An 18,739-nucleotide genomic window follows, 5' to 3' on the forward strand; every position below is an offset into this window, starting at 1 on the left:
TCATTCCCCATCAGTAACTCACCCTTGGCATGGTAATGCTCTGTTTACAGGCTCAGGAAAACCATGGTGAGAAGAGCAAAACTTTTTAAAAGCGACTTCTCTCTTGCCTCTGGAGGTTTATTTAGTTGCTGGAGCCAAGCTGAGATCCCTTGTGAGGGAGCTGGGAGCATGCGCCGTGCATGTCAGAAATCTCCTCTCTTTACTCTTCCTGGAGCCAAGGCAGGTGCCTGGGGGAAAGGTAGAGTAGTGGGGCGAGCATGCCCCAGAGACCAGGCTTGGAGACACCCTGAAAACACCAGGCAGCACAGGCCGAGCCGGGACACGTGAGCACACGGGGAGGGTCTGTTATGTAACTCCAATCTGCTTGTCAGCAGAGGACCAGGAATAGCACTTCTTAGAAGGGATTTCCCCTTCCTGTTCAGAGCCCCAGACAGAGGCTGTGTCCCTTGTATCTATTTTGGCCACAGATGTCCCAGCCCACATCTGGCTTTGGTGCTCCAGGGAGGGCTGCACGTCGGCCTAGCGTGTGAGCACCAAGGATGTCTGTAGCCACACCGCCCTCCCGCCCTGCGCCCCGCCGGCACAGGGCAGGGCTGCCTGGTCTCGTCCCCGCGCCCCTGGGCAGCAGCATCGCAGGGCCCTGACTCACCCCAGCTCCAGTGGCTCAAAGCACGTGAAGCTGAGGAGTCAGTTTCCTGCTCTCCTTGTGGCAGTCGTTGGAGCTCCAGAAGCCGAGCCAGGGTCTCACACGGACGTGTCTGGAGCACACATGAGACCTGACTTCGGGGAGGGCGGGGGAGGCAGGGAAATCGCCCCAAATGGGAAAAGGCCTTCCAACTCTTCCATCTCTTTTACTTCCTGTTTACATGCTGCCTGTTCTGAGAAGAGCTGAGAGAAAGGAGGAGCGTGGAGGCTGCAGTGGGAGAGGGCTCGGGAGAGGGCAGGGGGCCCTGGGGGCTGAGAAGAGGGGGAGGAACTGGGGGGGTATTGTGAGAGAGGCGGGGAGGCTGAGAGGCAGGAGGAAGTGCGTGTGGACACGGGTGAGAGGGACACTGACAGCCGGCAGAGGGAGGTGGCCTGAGGGGACAGAGGGATGGCCCTTCCTGTCTCAGGAGCTGAGCCCAGGCCTCCTGCCTCACCCTCTGCAAGGCAGGACAGACTCCCCGAGGGGCTGGAGGCTGCGCTGAGAGGAGCCAGGGAAGCCACAGTGCATTCCAGAGTAAGATGGAAAGTATTTCTGAACCCGCTGTGGAGAGAGGATTTGTACCCTGAGGGTGTGACGGCTGCCTGGCTGTGACCCTGTGCTCCCGAGCTCAGTAAGGGTGAGGAGAAGGGAGAACGTCTTCTCATTCTTGCCCCATCCCAAGCTGGCTCCTTCCTTCCTCCAGCCCCACTGTCCTCCATATGTCCTTTGGGGGTCCCCATGGCCACCTTGGGCCTCTGCAGCCCCAGAGTGGAGCTTGGGGTGAGGTGGGTGGTGGCTTTGTTCCTGGGCCAGAGCTGAGGGCCATGTGTGCCCTGCCTCAGAGGTCAAGCTGAGGGCCAGGTTTGTGTCCCTTGTCACTGACTCAAAGTTGTGTCCCTGCTGTCCTCCAGCACACTGCAGGGGGCTCCCCCGGTGGGGCCTGACAGGGTCTCTGTGGTGTTGGCTGCCCCGCCAAGGCTCTGGGGCTGGGCAGGCAGCTCCGTCAGGCCCTGGGTGTTCTGCATGTGGCCGTGGGTCCTCAGTCCTGGGTGTCGTTGCCTCAGGCTGGCTGTGGATTAGGTTGCCTTGTGGGAGCTCTCAGCCCTGGCAGGCTTTGATCCAAGCTGGCAAGAAGAGCTCGCCACCTTCCAAGAAGATCTGCTCCAACCTTCCCCTCCCTCTCTGTCCCCCCACTATGATAGCAACAATGATGATGAAGAGAGCTAGCATTTGTTGAACACTTACTATATGCCAAACTGTTCTAAGTGCTTTCTACAGGTTAAGTGACTTAACTCACACAACAACTAGGGAGGCATTTCTATTAGCCCATTTAAAAACAAGGAAACCAAGATGCAACAGGGTTAAGCACCAGTTACTGCTGGTAAGTAGATGCAGGAGGCCAACCCAGCACCCACATGTTAACCACTGCCCTCGACACCCTGTTTTCCAAATGGTTCCTTGTGTCCCAGCGCTGCTCTCCACCCGTGTGCCATGGCGGACAGGCTCCTCTTCATCCTCAGCCCTGTGCAGAAACCCCTACCCTCCCCCTGCAGCTTGCAGCCCTGAGAGTGGGTCGGGGAGGCTGCAGGGCCCTCCCACCCCAGTCAGCAGCTCCTCAGTGACACCTTCAGCCCTTTGCCTTCCACCCCCTGACTCCCTGCCCTCATGTGAGGCTGTGCCATCTCTCAACTTGTCCTGTCACTTGCTGCCCTCCCAGTCACCCCCTCGCACTCCACAAAGACGTCTGTGCCTGCCTCACTCTCCCACCCTCTGCCCCGAGTCCTGCTGTCCCAGTGCCCTCCCTTTCCCTGTGGCTGAGCTGACACGCTGGTCTCCAAGTCCTCGAGTACCCGCTCCAGTGGCACTCACAGCATTTCCAGCTCCCGTGTCCTGGGTGCCCTGTGTGCCAGAGATGGCGTTAGGGGCTTTACTTGCAATAGCGCTGGTATTTCTGACAACGTTCCTGCAAGGGAGGCATTAGCCTCGTTGACAGAAGAGGAAATGGGTCACCAGAGAGGTGTAAGGACCCGCCCAAGGTGGCACAGGGAGTGGAGGAGGGAGGATTCCAACTGAGTCCCAGCCCACCCCACCTCCCAGCTTTTCACTCATCACCTGGTACCTGAACTTCTCTGCTGTTGGAACTTAGACCTTCATCCGCTCCCTCTGCCACGCCTCACCCTCAGCTGGTCCCCTCTGTCCCCACGACATCTCTGCTGTGAGCGCTTCAGGGCTGGCCACTCCCCTGATCCCTCCATTTCTCCCCAAAACTTGCTCCCAAGTCTCTTTTGTCAGAAGAATACTCAGGTGTATCCCATCCACAGACCCCCCCCCCCCTCCTCTGCCTCATCTCCTGTCCCTGCACAACCAGGTAACGCGTGGAGTTGCCTACGCTCCCTGTCACCACTGCCTCACCCCCCTGTGGGCCGGACTCTGTCCTCCCCAGTCTGTGGCCAAACTAGTAGCCGCCGTCGGCTCTGCTGTCCTTGCCCTTTGCAGAGCAGTGATGCTGGGCCATCCTCTCACTGGCTCCTTTGGTTTCCGGGCCATGGCTTCCCCGCCCTCCCTGCAGCTCCTTCCCAGCCGGCCGCCCTCCAAATAGCCTGCATGCAGCTGTATAAGAGGCAGCGAGGGGCCACGTCCTGGCCCAGAGCCCCCACCAGCGCTGTTCTGCTGATGGAAAGCTGCTGAGTTCTGTAGAGCTGAGATTCTGCATAAATAGGCACATTTACAACTTCCTGTCCATTTAGCTATCAATCACTGTAACAAAGGTCCTAATAATAACTTGCACGTGTAGCGGTTCACAGCTTGTGTGGTGCTTTCACATGCCTTCCATACCCCTGCCTATGTGTAAGGAAAATATTTTTATGTCTGCACAATATTAAACAGCCATCATTAAATTCAACTCGCTTTGCCAAGGCAGCGTTATAAATCAGCTTTGTTGTGATGAGTCCTCGCTTAGGTCCTCTGCGCAGTGTCAGCTAGGACGGCGCTCCCGTTCCCCGTGACTAGTGATTGAATGGTTATTGATCCTCGGGACGTGGCCAATGACGCGTGTTCCTGCTAGGGCACTAGGAGCGGCCAGGGCTGCTGAGCGGGTGTGGGAGAGCTCTGAGCATGCAGGTCGAGGGAAAGGCAGGCTGCGGCCCAACTGCAGGAACAGAGACGTGTGGATTAGGGTAAAATGTGACCAGACCTGTGTAGTCTTTGACATTCTGTGTGGGTCACACTTTCTACAGGAGGCTTGGAAGCTTTAAACCAAGATGGCAAGTGGTTGTGTCAGTGCGCCAGCACCCGCCAGTTGGTGGACGCTCCTTGGAGGACTGTGTTGAGGCTTCTGAGGCCAAGGGCCCCGGATTAGACCGCAGTGTCTGCCGCGAGTGTGGAGGAGGGTGGCACATGCCACACCGTTGCTGCTTAAAGCTGTCTGAAAGACAGTGAACTACCCGATATAAACTAAACTAGGGTTATTATGAGAGTCACTAGGGACAAAATTTCTGGTGGTTTCAGCAATGTCTTAGTTTGGTTTGCTAGAACTTTGCTTTGGAGTCACCAAATAGTGGAGGCCAAAAGGCCACATGGATGAGGGTCTTCAGCTGTCCCACGGCCCCTCAGCTGCTCCCACCCTACTGACATGGCCTGGGCTGATGGGGCCCTGTCCCCTCCACAGGCTCTCTGCACATGGCTGCTTTCTTGTCACGTCCCGGCTGTGCTCGAGGGTTGTAGGAAGCTTTCAGGAGCGGCTTGTGTCTCTAGGGAATCGCCAGTGCCCACTCTCTCTTGCCCTTGACTCCTAACTCCTCTCTTCTTGAACCCTGGGTTTACTTGCCACCCAATTGTCATGGTGGGAAATACAGGGTAACATGTACCTCTGCCTGGTGTGCTGTTCCCATGTAGATGGCACAGGGAGCAAGTCCTCCCCTCAACACACACATACACACTTCACCCCAAGCCCAAACTCTTCAACAAAATATTATACTACCTTCTTTCCAAACCTATGGCACTTGGACTATTGCATCAGATTGTATTTGGATAATTTCATATTGAAGCCAACAATTAGAGTAGAAAAGAAAACGACATTCAACATCTCAAGCAAAACAAGCCCTCCGGCCTGGCCTGCTGTCTTTGGTGCTTGTGAATACAACACTGAGCACACTTTCTACTTTTTGTATTTTTGCTTTATGGGATGGTGTGATGTACAAGCCGTTGGAGAATGCCAGAGCCATATTAAAAATCTACCCTAGAAGTGCACTGATGTCTGAAACTCACTTTGAAATGCATTTTTAAGAAACATGAATTGATGGATGGAGGTTATAAAGCAACATGTGACATGCTAGTGGTAGAATCTGGGTGGTCGCTACCAGGATGTGCACTGCACAATGCTTTCAACTTTGTCGCAGGTTTAGAAATTTTCTTAATAAAATGTTGGGGGATGGGGGAAATTACCCCTGACAGGGAGCCATTTTAATTTAAACCAGGCTCTTGACCAGTGTGGTCCCTAAGGCGGAGAATGAGGGAGTTATGTGGATTGGATCCATTTCAATTGTGAAGACTTTCCTGTAGGTGGCTCCTGCTGCCAAGGCTCCAAGCTGGTGCTGGTCACAGACTGGTGGGGGCAGAGCAGTCCTCTCCTGCCCCAGGGTGAGCTGGGGTTGCCCATTCCCTGCCTCCACTCTGGAGCCCTCAAGCAGGGTGGGGGGTGCCCCTCCTGTGCCTTCTAAGCAGTTAAGGCTGCATTCCGCAGCCTCCTCCTTGCCTGGGGCTGGCTCTCCTCACCTCTCCTGGAGGGCTTACCATATGCCTCAGGGCTGCCTGTGACAGGGGAGGCACTCTCATTTGCTGCAAGTGAGCAGAGAGGCTGTCTGGGCACAGGAGGGTTGGGAGGCTCGGCTGTCCAGATGGTCTCCCTGCGGCCTGCAGGTTGTAGGCACCAGAGAGCAGACAGAGCTGGGGCAGGAAGTTAGGTGGCAGGTGAAGAGGCTCTTGGGAGTTAGGTCCTGACCTGTATTGTGGGTCAGGCTCATTGGTGGTCCCAGGGAAGGTGCTGGGATCCAGCTACCAGGGTCACTGACTCAGGTGTGGAAATAAAGCAAGAGGAGCCCTCCCCAGTGCAACCTCCCCCAACCCTGCCTCGCCCCCGCCCTACCTCCCAGGTCCTCACTGGCTTAGGGTGGGTGCTCACTGAGGGCAAGCTCTCGGCTGTATTAACATCAGCCTTTGCAAAATGGCATTAGGAAGGAAAATATGTTGCAAAAATAGTACAAAGTAGATTTTTAAAAATTAAGTGCCATTTCTAGAATTGCATTCCACCTCTGACAGTGCAGAAAATCAAGAATCCACTGTCTGGCCCTTGGTCCTGTTACTGAAAGCTTGGCACTTGTCCACAAGGCCGAATCCAAAGAACAAGGAAAAGTGGTTGAAGTGAAGGAAAGAGATGTTTATTACTTTTCCAGCAAAGGAGGAAAAAGGTAGACTATCAAAATCCAATTTTCCTCCCCACAAGCAAAAATATGGAGCTTTTAACGGGAGGATTCTCAGGTTCAGGGTATTGCTGTCAGCTGCACTTGACGGTTCTAATCCTTTCATCTCCAGAACCTGTTGGGACCCCCCACCAGTCTGGACCCCTGGGATCTCCCAGGACTGCCGGTTTTAGTGAGAGACAGAAAACACAATTTTTTTTTCTCTTTTTCAAGCCATCCTCTCTGTTACAGTGCTATTGGAAGATGGTGCCATCTGTGCTTTTCACAGTCTAACATTCTCACACTCAAACACACTCCCTCACACACATGCACTTGTGTACTCCTGCCCTTGACACCTGCAGAGCCTGCTGGCTGTGGCAGGGCCCCCTGCGAGGGAGAAGCGGGATATCCCTCAGCGGTTCTCACCTGAGGCAGGGTGTGCTCCTAGGAGGTGGTGGCTGTGGATCCTGGAGTCAGACCCTTGGGTTGGAGTCCTGCCTCTGCCACCAGCCGTGTGACCTTCAAGCGCTGCTCCACCTTTCTGTGTCTCACCATCCTCACTCATAAATCTAGGACGATAACAATGCCTATCTCCTAGCATTGCTGTAAGAATTCACCGAGTTTCCGCGTGTGTAGCACTTGGACCGGTGCCTGGCACGCGTGTGGAGGGCACCAGTAAGCGTGACTGCCGCTCCGTGGGTGTTCTCACATTTGCTCCTAAGTCATCCCTTTCTGGGCTGTGGGTCCTGAGGCCAGAGCGAGAATGCAGCACCTCAGGAGGACTGAGGGAGCACAAATGTGTTAGTTTTCCATTGTGGAGACAACAAATTACCACAAGTGTAGTGACTTAAGGCAACATAGATTTATTCTCCTACAGCTCTGGAGGTCAGAGGCCTGACACCCTTTCCACCGGGCTAAAGTCGAGGTGTCCGCAGGGCCGCACTCCCTCCGAGGCTCCAGGAGAGGATCGTTTCCTTGCCTTTACCAGCACTAGAGCCCTGTTCTTCACATTCGTGGCTCTTGGCCTCTTCCTCCATCTTCAGAGCCAGCAGCAGGGCGTCTTGCATCTGTTGTCCCTTGGCCTTCTTCCTCTGCAGTCAGTGTCCCTCTCCCACTCGTAGGAACCCGTGTGATTCCATCCAGCGCCCACCTGACAACCCAGGAGAATGCCCATCTCACAATCCTTAACTTAATCTCATCTGTAAAAGTCTCTTTGGGCACGTAGGGTAAGTTCAGGTTCTGGGCATTAGGGTGTGAGCACATTTGGGGGCCATTATTGCTACAGTCGAGGCAGGAGGAAGCTCTCCTGGGTCCTTGCCCTGTGGCATGACCTGAACACACTGGAACGTACTTCTGGACACACTTAGAGCACCAACCCGGACCCAGCCAGACCACACCAGCTGCCGGGGTCCCCACTGTCCCTCCATGCCAGCACTGGGTCCTTTCCCTCTGTCTCCCCACACAGGCTCTGAGGGCAGAGTCACTGTCCCACTCTCCTGGCTCCTAGTGCCCAGTGCGTGGCAGGCGCTGGACGGTTCATGTGTAAAGGCAGGCAGCCCCTGACGTGCCATGTGTGTCCTTTTAGGCCACGGTGAGTGTCACTGCGGGGAATGCAAGTGCCACGCAGGTTACATCGGGGACAACTGTAACTGCTCGACAGACATCAGCACGTGCCGAGCCAAGGACGGCCAGATCTGCAGCGACCGCGGGCACTGCGTCTGTGGGCAGTGCCAGTGCACGGAGCCAGGGGCCTTCGGGGAGACGTGTGAGAAGTGCCCCACCTGCCCTGATGCCTGCAGCACCAAGAGGTAACGCCCACTGGCAGCCCCACCCATGCTTCCCACCCAGGCCAGCCGGTCAGCCCTCGGGCGGGCAGCCTCCACTTCCCCTCTCCCGAGTCTTCCACCCACCCGGCCTCGCTGGGGAGCAGAACTCTTACTCACCATAACTAAAATAATAGCTTTGAAACATAGGCTCCATGGGGATCCTGTAAGACAACAAAAACAAAACAGAACACAAAAAACAACACTGGTATTCTGTTCCTAAACAGGTTTAGAAATTACAGGAATACAAAGGTAAAGGAAATTAAACTGGCATTGGTACCAAAAATAGCACCTCCTTGGAGCCTTCAGTGTACTGTTGTGTATTTTCCTAAGGGAATACAGCATGAATCCTTTTTCAAATGAATTTGATCTCCCCCGCTGACATCTCCCAAACAGTGTTTCACAGAACACCCATATGGGAAGTGCTGCTTTAAACAAAACGTAATCAGAAGATAGGTTGGATAGAAAGGCACCCGACCTAGATAAGGCATGCCAGAAACAACGGCAGTGGCTTTTGAATTTTCTGCTCCATTTGTACAGATAATGGAGCGCTGGTTCTGCACTGCTGCTGAATGCAGAGATTGTCTAGACCTTCTCTGACTCAGCCCTGGGCTCACGTAGCATGCTGACCTCCAACGGCTCAGCCCCTCACACTCCCCCAGAGTGCAAATGAGAGGGAATCCGATGCTGATGCCGCCTGGAAAGCAAGAGTGACATTTGCCCTTGCAATCAGCTGGAGAAACAGCTGTGTCATCATTCTCCATGCTAAGGAGCCAGGCTGGAGGGAGGCAGGGACACAGATGATCAGAAACAAATAATGCAAACATCGTCTCCCTTTGGCTAAGGAGCACAACTGTGTGACTTTCTGTTGGCAGATTTCCCTTCGGAATGTCTGGCCCAGGCTGATAATGAAATGAGCTCACGCTCCCTGAGCCCGCAGTGGCTGCTGGTCAGTCTGCGCTCAGAAACGTTCTGGGTGGCAGAACCCCTGCTTGGACATTTGCCACGAGTAACCCAGGCGTAGGTAATTGGAAGCTGGCCGCAGATGGAGAGACAAGATAGACGGGGCCAGGTTTTAATTTGTTTAATTGGAAGGGTCGAGGGAGAGTACGGGAGAAGAAAACCAGACCCACTTTAGACCTGCTGAGAGAGGAGGAACAACAGAACTCCAGATAGAAACAGCCGCGGGGAGGAGGCTGGGATCCCAGATCTGGAGCCCAAATAGCCGTGGCCCTCTGAGCATGGCATCACAGCCACTGTCAACATTCTGTGCCTGAGGGAGGTGCCCACCCCCAACTACCCGCACAGAACCTTTTGGATATATGCTCGCAGCCCCTGGGCACACGAGTTCTGTGGGGTGTGGGGGCCAAGCTAGGACAGCACACATGGAATCAATAAAAGGCGATGAAGCCCTCCGTCTTCCCTTCCTATGGAGCAGCAGGGCAGTGTGGGGTTGGCTTTAGGTCAGTTAAAAGGCCCAGGGGAAAACAACCCTTGCTTTAAATGTTTAAAGCATTTATTTCCTAGAAGACACAGACTTGATAGTTTCTTATCCATTACATAATACCAAAGGAGCAGGGAGAGCAAAGAGATGCCATAAAGGAGCATCACTATTCCTTCTCATTTGTCTCTGGGCCACACTGACCCTCTGTCTCTTTCACAGCCTACTTGAAACTTTTTTTTTTTCTTTAAACAAAGTCCTTTTGATAGTGACTTACATCGGGCTGTTTTTTCCTACTTCCTGCTCTGCTGAGAGCCACCAGGTTTTGAATGTCCTATGTCCTTTTTTCCCTGGAGTTTCAGGCAGCCAATCTCCACTTTCTAGAACTAACCAAATATGCCTTTCACTTGGGGTGAGTGCACACTCAGCACCAGCTGATTTCAATTAACAGGCTCTGTGCAAAGTCTCTAAGAAACTTTTTTTAAAAAAAGGGCAGACTTATTTTAGTACATGACTATACTGTGTTACAAGTTAGACTGATATGTCCACATGGATAATTGGGGAGTGTTTCCTGGAAGTGGCCTGGAGCTATGGTTTAACAGCAGAGCATCCGATGTGGGGCACGTAGGATCCTCACTGGGACGGAAGGCAGCCGAGTCTGTCTGTGAGTCCAGGAGGCTGGCAGAGGGGCAGGCCCAGCACCGGGCGAGCGACCAGAGCTGGAGCCACCCCCTCCTGGCCCGCAGCCAAGTCTCAGCTGCCTGCCCTCTGGGGCTGGGACTGTCAGGGGAAATGTAAGCATTCGCAGTTTGTTTCTAACTCTGTAATGTTCCCATCCAGTCAGTCCCAGGAGAGTGGGATTTTGTGGCCAATCCTGGGACAGTTGAATTCTTAAGCATATTTATCCACTTTCTCTTTATGAGCTACTCACTTGCCCGTTTCTTCTTAGTGTTCAGAAAGTGGGGTAGGGACTTGGGGAGGGGCTTGCTAATGCGGGGAGGGGGGACCTGGCTGCCAGGCCTAGCTTTGCCATTGACTCCTCTTGGGCCTCAGTTTCCCCCTCTGGGAAATAAGGGGGCTGAATGAAGTGATCTCTGAGCTCCTTCCAGTTCTGATGTTCCACTTCACACTTTCTGCACTGGAAATGTTTTAGTAACTGGCTTCCTAGTCCCAAGGAATTAAAAAACAGATGATGATCAAGGCAGTGGGTGTGTTTCTACATCCCTCTGTATTTTTGCTGCAGAGCTTCCCAGACACACGGCCCCTTCGGTGCCCGCGGGCAGCTGCGCCCATGTCACTGAGGCTCCGAGCTGTGACCGCTGCCCTCCAGTGGCCCCCACAGCACGTCTGGCTCCTGAGCCCTAACCCCATCTCGTGAGGGGTCCCTCCTGCGGGCTCTCACCCTCCCCGTAGCCCAATGAGCATCACTGCCACACAGAGTCCCTGAGGTTACATGGCAGCTGGAGAGTTTTGCCCAAGCCACTCCTCCCTGGAGACCAGTTCTCGCCATCCTAGGGATGCTCAGCCCCAGCCCCCCAAGAGGAGTCAGGGGCCGCCTGCCCTCCCACGTCAGCCCACAGTCCTTAGCCTGCACCCTCAGGAGTCCCGTGCTCCTCCTTGTCACCCAAGACGGGACATGGAGGAGAACAGGGTGTTGACTATCTAAAGTATAATAATAAGAATCTAATAGAACATTGTAGTTAAGGATGTTCACATTATCTGGTTTACACCGTTGGCCTGGGTGGGAGGAGGGGGCCTCCAAATGTCTCTCTCTGGCTCCTCGTGCATTTTCTAGAGAAGGCCTGTTATAAAATGGAGGTTCCCGGGGAGGGAGGCTCACCATAGCCTGTACCAAAGTCTGGTGTAGACTGACTGGCAGGTAAGAGGGCAGCAGGCCCCGGGGAAGCCCGAAGGTGGGCTCTGTAGGGGAGGGAGGGGGCTGGAGCCACGGTTCTCCAGGACAAGGGTTGTCAGCCCTCGCTGTGCGTCAGAACCACCCGGAGGTGGGGTTCTGTAGGTGTGGGTGGGCCAGGCACTGGTATTTTCTCTGGGAAACCCCCTGGAGAGTCTGACATGCAGGAGGGTGAGAGCCCGGCCCTGAGTGATGACTGAGGTGGGATCCTGGGAATTGACAGTGTGGGGGCATCAAGCACTGGCTGTGGGGTGGGAGGACCCCTCCGGGCACCAGGAATCCAGGTTTGTATCTCTTGTGTGGAGCAGACTCCTCACCCAGCATCTGATGTGCCAAGTGCACATGGCTTGGGCTCCTGGTGTCAGAATCTGAAAGGCCTGGGGCTGACAGGTAGACCAGACACGCCTCCAGGCTCACCTGTGCTCCTGCGTAACAACAGCAAGAAGGGCAGAGCAGGGACATTCCCTGAGGCCAAATGTCCGAAGACAGGAAGGAGTGAAAGCCTTCGGGGACCTGCACTGTGGGAGCTCAGTTACATGTGCAGGACTGTTCTACACCTCTGACACCCTCCTTTATTTCCTCTTTTCCAAAGAGATTGTGTCGAATGCTTGCTGCTTCACTCCGGGAAAGCTGACAACCAGACCTGCCAAAACCTGTGCAAGGACGAGGTGATCACCCGGGTGGACTCCATCGGTGAGTGTGCCAGAGCAGCCCTGGCCAGCGCCCCCTTTAGACCTTGGCAGCTGCCTGGAGCTTTTCTCCTCTCTGGTTGGCTTTAGCCTTGAGCTGGGAAGCACAGCGCAGGCTTCCTTGGCGTAACTGCCGGCTCCCCACGAGGACACGGTGCTGGAACCCCACGCACTGCCGATGGGGATAGCAAATGGAAATGCTTTGGAAGACGGTTTGGCAGTTCCCTATAAAGTCAAACGGAGGGTCACCGTACAACCCCGCAACTCCACTCCTGGCCGTATGCCCGAGAGACGTGGGTCCCTGTGTCCACACAGAAACTTATACACAGGTGTTCAGAGCAACATTATTCATAATAGTCAGAAAGCAGAAACAACCCAAGCGTCCATCAGCTGATGAACGGCACAGAAAATGGGGTATAGCCGTAATGTGGAATACGACTGAGCCTGAAAAGGAGTGAAGTCCTGACACATGTTACCACACGGATGGGCCACGCAGACGTCACGCAGAGTGAAGGAAGCCAGACAGAAAAGAACATACCTTACGTGATTCTGCTTACGTGAAATGTCCAAAATAGGCAAAGCCACGGACACGGGAAGTAGAGTAGTGGTGGCCAGGGGCTGGGGAGAGGGGAAATCGAGGTTGACTGCCAGCAGGTGTGGATTTCTTTTTGGGGTGATAGAAATGTTCTGGAATTAGTGGGAATGGTCACACAACGTTGTGAATTCACTAAAAGTACTGACTGTACACTTTAAAATGGTTAAAATGGTGGGGAAAAGAGACTATGTACCTTGAAAGGCCGTCTGCCTCTCAGGCTCCCCTCGCTGGCAGGCTGCCGGTCCCCCACCCCGGCTCCTGCACACCCCGGCACCCCCGCCTGCCTGTCCTGGGCCCAGCTTGCCTCCTGCAGACCTCCTTGTCCCTGCCTCCCTGGTTCTGACTAACTGCTTGGCCGAATCATGGCCTCTGAGTGTTGAGTCATGTGTTTACCCAGTGCCTACTGTGTGCCAGGTGTTGTCTGTCCCCTGGGAAGACAGTGGGGAGTGGGCGTTGCTCTTGTCACTCCCACACCCGTCTTCCTTCCCTGCTTCCATCTTGCCGCTCGGGCCGCTGACCTCAGGTTCCGCCTGTGGACCTGGACTGATTGCCCCTACCTAGGCACACGTGGTCAGAGAAGCTGTCATTTACCCTTCTACCCCTGGCCTATCATTAAGGGGCTGAGCGAAAAGCCCAGGGTTTCCTGTTTGGTAACCACACTGATTCATCTGCTCCCAGGTTACAGCTCCGTTGAGCAACAAGGTTAAAAAAGCCAGAGCTGCAAAGCCTGTCACATGACCCTCGGTTGTCCTGGGGCTGTTTGCCATTGCCCCTGTTCCTCATCCTTCACACCTTTGCACTTCCCCTAGGTCCTTTCCCCTTCCCCTAGGTCTTTTCCCTTTTAAAATCTCATAACCCTCTCCTGGGCGTCCGTGGAGTGCCAATAAGGCCTGGACAGGGGCTGTGACGCTGTCCCCCAGGTGCTGGTGGCGGGGGAAGAGGAGGAGTTGGGGCAGCTTGAGGATGGGGCTCCGTGATTCAGAGGGGCGAAGCCAGCTGGTGTGCGAGGCGGGCTGGGGTGGCCTGACCTCAGCGCTGACTCACTGTGTTTCAGGGTGTGGCATTGCGGTGGGGCCAATCTCTTATCCAAATGTCCTCATCACCCTGTGGTTCTTTTTGATTCTATATCCCAGAAAAGGGCCGCTGTGGCTTGGCCTCTGCAGCCAGCTCTCAGCCCTGAGTGGCTGGGCTGTTCCCCGCATGTGAACTCTCGCTCTCGCCTCAAAGGGGTCAGGATGGTTCTTTCTTTGCTTTATGCCTTTATTTCCATGGCCGGCTCCATTCACGCATCCCACTCCTAAGCGTTACAGGCTTTTCTTTCCCATCACCCCAGCAAGCACTTCAGAGGTTTGAAGATCCTTAATGTGTCCCACGTGTCCCCAAAGCAATCCAAACTCAGCCCTGGGCCTGCGTTCTACTTGTAAGAGACCGGAACTGATTTGCAAAGGCCCAGCCCCCTCCTCTAGAACTCCCCGCCCCCACCCCGACCATCAGTGACACTCACGACATTCCTGCTTGGTTTTCTTCCAGTGAAAGATGACCAGGAGGCTGTGCTTTGTTTCTACAAGACTGCCAAGGACTGCGTCATGATGTTCACCTACACAGAGCTCCCCAGTGGCAAGTCCAACCTGACGGTCCTCAGGGAGCCAGGTGGGTGAGGCCCCCACGGCCCAGCCCTGGGTTCTGATTTCTGATGCCCTTCCCTGCTCTAGGGGCACTGCCCATTCTCTCCTCACTGTCCTTTCCAAATGCCGAGGGAGGAAAACTACAGTCCTTTATGAAGATCCAGACCTAAGGCCACTGCTACCCCACTCTTGTAGCTTAGAAGAAAGATGGTTGCGCAGCCGGGGACCGACTGTCAGGGCAGAACTTGGGGGGGCAGGGGGAGTTGGGGCAGTGGGAGTCATAGGGGGAGAGGGCCCTGACCCTGGGAGGGGTCTCATCTTAGAGGAGACGGACTCAGTAGTGGAAGCAGCCACGGAACACACGCACCTTCACAGCTGGTGGTGGCGAGGGGCTGCTGTGTTCTGCAGGGCGTCCAGGGCATCTGGACCATCAGGGCTGGACAGGGCATCGCTCAAATCGGGGAGCAGCCGGGCACACACACAGGCCTGGCTGGCTGCTGCTGCTTCCCGGTGTGGACCCCAAGGACAGGTGCAGCGCTGGGTTAAACACCCCTGCCTGCTGCCTTGCTCAGCTCCCCGGGCCACTGAGGCGGTCTAGCTTCAGTCCAAACACCAACATTCTGCCTGTGCTTTGGGCCCAGGGACCAGCAGCCTTTGCCTTAGAGTAACTGGGGTTCCTGATAGTGCCCCTTATGTTCTTCTTGGGGGACAGAAGGGGCAGAGCAGAAAAAGATTTTCTCTCTTCAATTCACAGCATTGCAAACTATTTTTCTAAATTGGGCCAAACCACATAATGTGGCTGCCCGGGCGCAGAGGCAGCGGGAAGCGTGGTACCAGAGCAGGATGCTTGCCCATAAGAATGAGGCTTTGTTTCCAAGCGCCGTCTTTGCGGTTGTTTGAAAATAAGCACATTTGCTACAAGGGACTCCACACTAAAGGCTTACAAATATTGGCCCCCAGCCCAACCCTTGTGGAAGTGGCTTCATGCTGCCTCCAGCCTGCCCAGTCTGCTCCTGGAAGCATTTACATGAAAGCCGAGCCGGGGTCCAGCATCCCGCACCGGAGACTGGGTCAGGCGGGGACGTGGGTTCTGCCCATTAGGGGAAATGCAGCCGTGCACCAGGCCTCTCATCTAGACTTTGCCACCAACTTGCTGTGTGACCTTGGAATCTTTCACTTTCTGTACACTGGGGGAACCTTCCTGCCCCCACCCCAAGTCTCCTAGAAGCACCATGAGGATCTATGGCAGAGCAGAGGGGAAGGCTTGGGGAGAGGCACACCTTTAACCTGGGAGGGGCTCGGTGGTGCTGGTGGCTTTGCTCACCATGCCCTCTCCCCTCCAGAGTGCGGAACTGCCCCCAATGCTATGACCATCCTCCTGGCTGTGGTTGGCAGCATCGTCCTGATTGGGATTGCGCTCCTGGCCATCTGGAAGCTGCTTGTCACCATCCACGACCGGAGAGAGTTTGCAAAGTTCCAGAGTGAGCGATCCAGGGCCCGCTACGAAATGGTAAGCCAGTGGAAATTGGAAGTAGAAGAGACTTCAAGCCTAGAGGCAGGACTGAGTTCAACCTATGTTATCGATAAAGGCCCACTAGCATGTTTGGCATTAAAAACAAAGAATCAACACCTGAAAGAGCTGTGCCCGCTTCCGGACAGTGAGATCGTGCAGCCCTGGTGCAGAGCAGGCTGTGCACAGCCCTGCCCCAAACCCAGGTCAGGAGCATTGCAGGGGCAGAGACACCAGGCCCGGCCTCAGCAGGAAGAGGCCGTCCAGTCTTGAGAGAGATCTACAGAAAAGGAGCTCTGTTCCTTAGAGTGTGTTACAGTGCTCATACATGTCAGTCCTGTCACCCCAGGCAGACTGCAAGCTCCTAAAGGATTAAGCACGGAGTGAGCACCCACTGAATCCCCAGAGTTAGTTTCTGTTAAAGCTGGAAGGGACTTCAGAGACCACCTGACCCAAACCCTCATTCCAGAGATGAAGAGTGGACGCTAAGAGAGGCAGGGGACTTGCCCAGGGGCACACGGTGAGGCCTGGAGCACAAGGCCATCAGCTCCCACCTGTGTGCCCTGCCTGCTGCCTTCCTGGGGGCTGAGCTAGGGAGGTCTAGGGCCTGAGTCTGCTGGCTTGAATGAGTGAACTTATGCGTGTCCTCTTCCCTCCCGTGTTCTGTAGGCTTCAAACCCTCTGTACAGAAAACCCATCTCCACGCACACTGTGGATTTCACCTTCAACAAGTTCAACAAATCCTACAATGGCACAGTGGACTGATGTCGCCTTCTCCTGGGGGTAGCGGGAGCTGATGAAAAAGCCAGACTGAAATGCCTTGAACAGCTGCTCGGCTTGGTCCACAGCTCCCTGGATAGGCAAGCCCAGAGACGACCTCCGTGAGCCTGGGCAGGGAGCCCATTGCCTGCACAGCAAGGTACCTGCCACACCACCTGGCTGCTGGGCTGGAGCCACCCTAGGCTGTGTCCCCTCCGAGCCCAGGGAAAGCAAGGGGATGTTGGCGCTTTCCCCACCACACACATCCCACTCGTGCCAGTGAACTGCTGAGATGCTGGGCTGCCTCTCCCTCCTAGAAGGGCTGGCCTCAGCCTGGCGGGATAAGAAGGCCACTGGGGAGGGGACATGTGTGTAAAACCAACATGCAGTCTGGCTTTTTTCACGTTGATCATTTTTATATGAAATAAAAAGATCATGCATTTATGGCATAGTTCTGATTACTGAGAATTTTCTGCCTGGCGTCTGGCCTTGCACATGGGTGTTGGTGATGGGACTGTTGGGATGCCTGTTGAAGGTGTGTAGTTTGCATATGTCAGTTTTCCTCTCCTGTGCATGTTTGTTTAGTAATTCTGTAATGAAAAGGAAAGAGATTGGGATTGAAAGTAAAGATTAAAACCAAAGAGTTTGTGTTTGCCCGATACTCTGTACAATCGATGTGTGTGTTCCTTTCTAACTGGCCTTAAATGGTGGCCCAGTGGGGACTAAAATGGCTGTGTACTTCCTCAGGGATGGGACACGAGCCAGTCCAGTGCTCCAGGCCGGCACTCGCTGAGAACTTCAGGTGCTCAGGGCGGTCAGGGTGGTGCTGGGAGCAGTGAGAAGGTGACTCTGTACCCTCCCAGCTTTTGCTTAAAGAGAGTTCCAGGCTAGAAACAGTGAAAACTATCCCTGGCCTCCTTCCCCTGTCCTGAGGTGCTGAGGCTGGAAATAGACTGTGCAGATGAGGGAGGGTTGATCTGTGGTTCCCACACGAAACCATTTCTTACACTCTTACCAATGACAGTTTCCTTCCAGTGCCTTCCCCGCCAGACTCCTATGTCCCCCGCAGGCCCAAAGCACAAAACTCATTTCAGCTTTTTTTCCTGCAGGGCCACGGAGTCCCCTTAGGTTCCCATGTCTGAGACCCCTGTCCCCTTATTCGTAGAAGAGGAAACTGATTCCCAGAGAGAGCAGTGCCTTGCCCAAGCCTCAGGAGTTTGACCACAAACTGGTACTAAGGCCCCGTCTCCTGCTGGCCAGAGGGCCGGGCTCCTCCCTGCTGCTTTCACTAATCATTTTTGCCATTGGCGTCACTTCAAGGTTACTGCACTTTCGCTCCAAATTGCCCTTTCTTCGGCCTTGGACCAAGTTCCCCTGACTTCATTTTGGCAAACACATTTGTCTTTGGCAAAGACAAATGCCAGTCACTACATAGGGCCCGTTACCTCTGAGTTTCCTTCATCTTGTGTACATGGGAGGAAACAGACCTTGTAACTCGGTGAGGCCGCCTTAAATCCTTTTTGAAATGATGCCAAATGTAAATAAAATATAAAACAAATAGATAAAATGGGGCTTTGGGACTTTCTGAATTGAGAAAAATAAATGTGATTTTGGAAAAAACTGGGCTTCTTTCCTGTTTACTTATGGGTTTCCTGAAGATAAATCATTAACTTGTTCAAAAATATCCTTTTTCATATGCAGCTCTGTAAGGGCACAACGTTCTTGAGCGACAGACACTAAAGGATGCTTTGCTCCTGGTTTCCACCTGCTGTGGAAGGTGGGTGTCTCGTCTCTGACCCGAGGAATGTGTTATAGCGCTCACGGTGCCCTGCTGCCCCCTGCTGGACGCTCTTGGGATGAGCTGTTTGGAGACCTGAGTCCTGAGATTCTAACCCAATATAGGAACCCTTGTCTGGCATGGCCTCAGGTCCTGTTCATGATTTGGTATCTTATCGCCACAAAGAGTCCAATCCGTCAGTCTTATGATCTCCATTTTAACAAGGGAAAAGATGGAAACTATCATAAAGAAAGTAAAAATCTTTTGGAGTCACACCACTCAGAGGTAACTATACTTGACCTTTTTGTGTATGACTTGTCTTTTTTCTATACACATATCTGCAATTTTAACCAAAGTGGGATTATACTGTCATTCTTTTTAAAAGGACAGGGAATTCTCACTCAGCTCGGTTGACAATGGGACCTGTAAAAAATGGCCTGTTTTAGTATCTTGATTGTTAGAAGCTG

At 54.1% G+C, this 18,739-nt stretch overlaps 1 protein-coding gene across 1 annotated transcript in view; it reads left to right on the top strand.

Moving 5' to 3' along the window:
• ITGB5 (integrin subunit beta 5) overlaps positions 1 to 16,939 on the top strand; it is a 106,206-nt gene extending 89,267 nt beyond the window's left edge. Inside the window, exons 11-15 of the mRNA XM_045540108.1 lie at positions 7,727 to 7,949; positions 11,910 to 12,010; positions 14,132 to 14,251; positions 15,570 to 15,736; positions 16,406 to 16,939. Coding sequence (XP_045396064.1) covers positions 7,727 to 7,949; positions 11,910 to 12,010; positions 14,132 to 14,251; positions 15,570 to 15,736; positions 16,406 to 16,501 — 707 coding nt within the window. The 3' untranslated portion in view covers positions 16,502 to 16,939. The remainder of the gene's footprint in view (positions 1 to 7,726; positions 7,950 to 11,909; positions 12,011 to 14,131; positions 14,252 to 15,569; positions 15,737 to 16,405) is intronic.
• Positions 16,940 to 18,739: the final 1,800 nt, after the last annotated feature.

Source organism: Lemur catta, chromosome 1 (assembly GCF_020740605.2).
Source record: "Lemur catta isolate mLemCat1 chromosome 1, mLemCat1.pri, whole genome shotgun sequence".
Lineage (NCBI taxonomy): Eukaryota > Metazoa > Chordata > Mammalia > Primates > Lemuridae > Lemur > Lemur catta.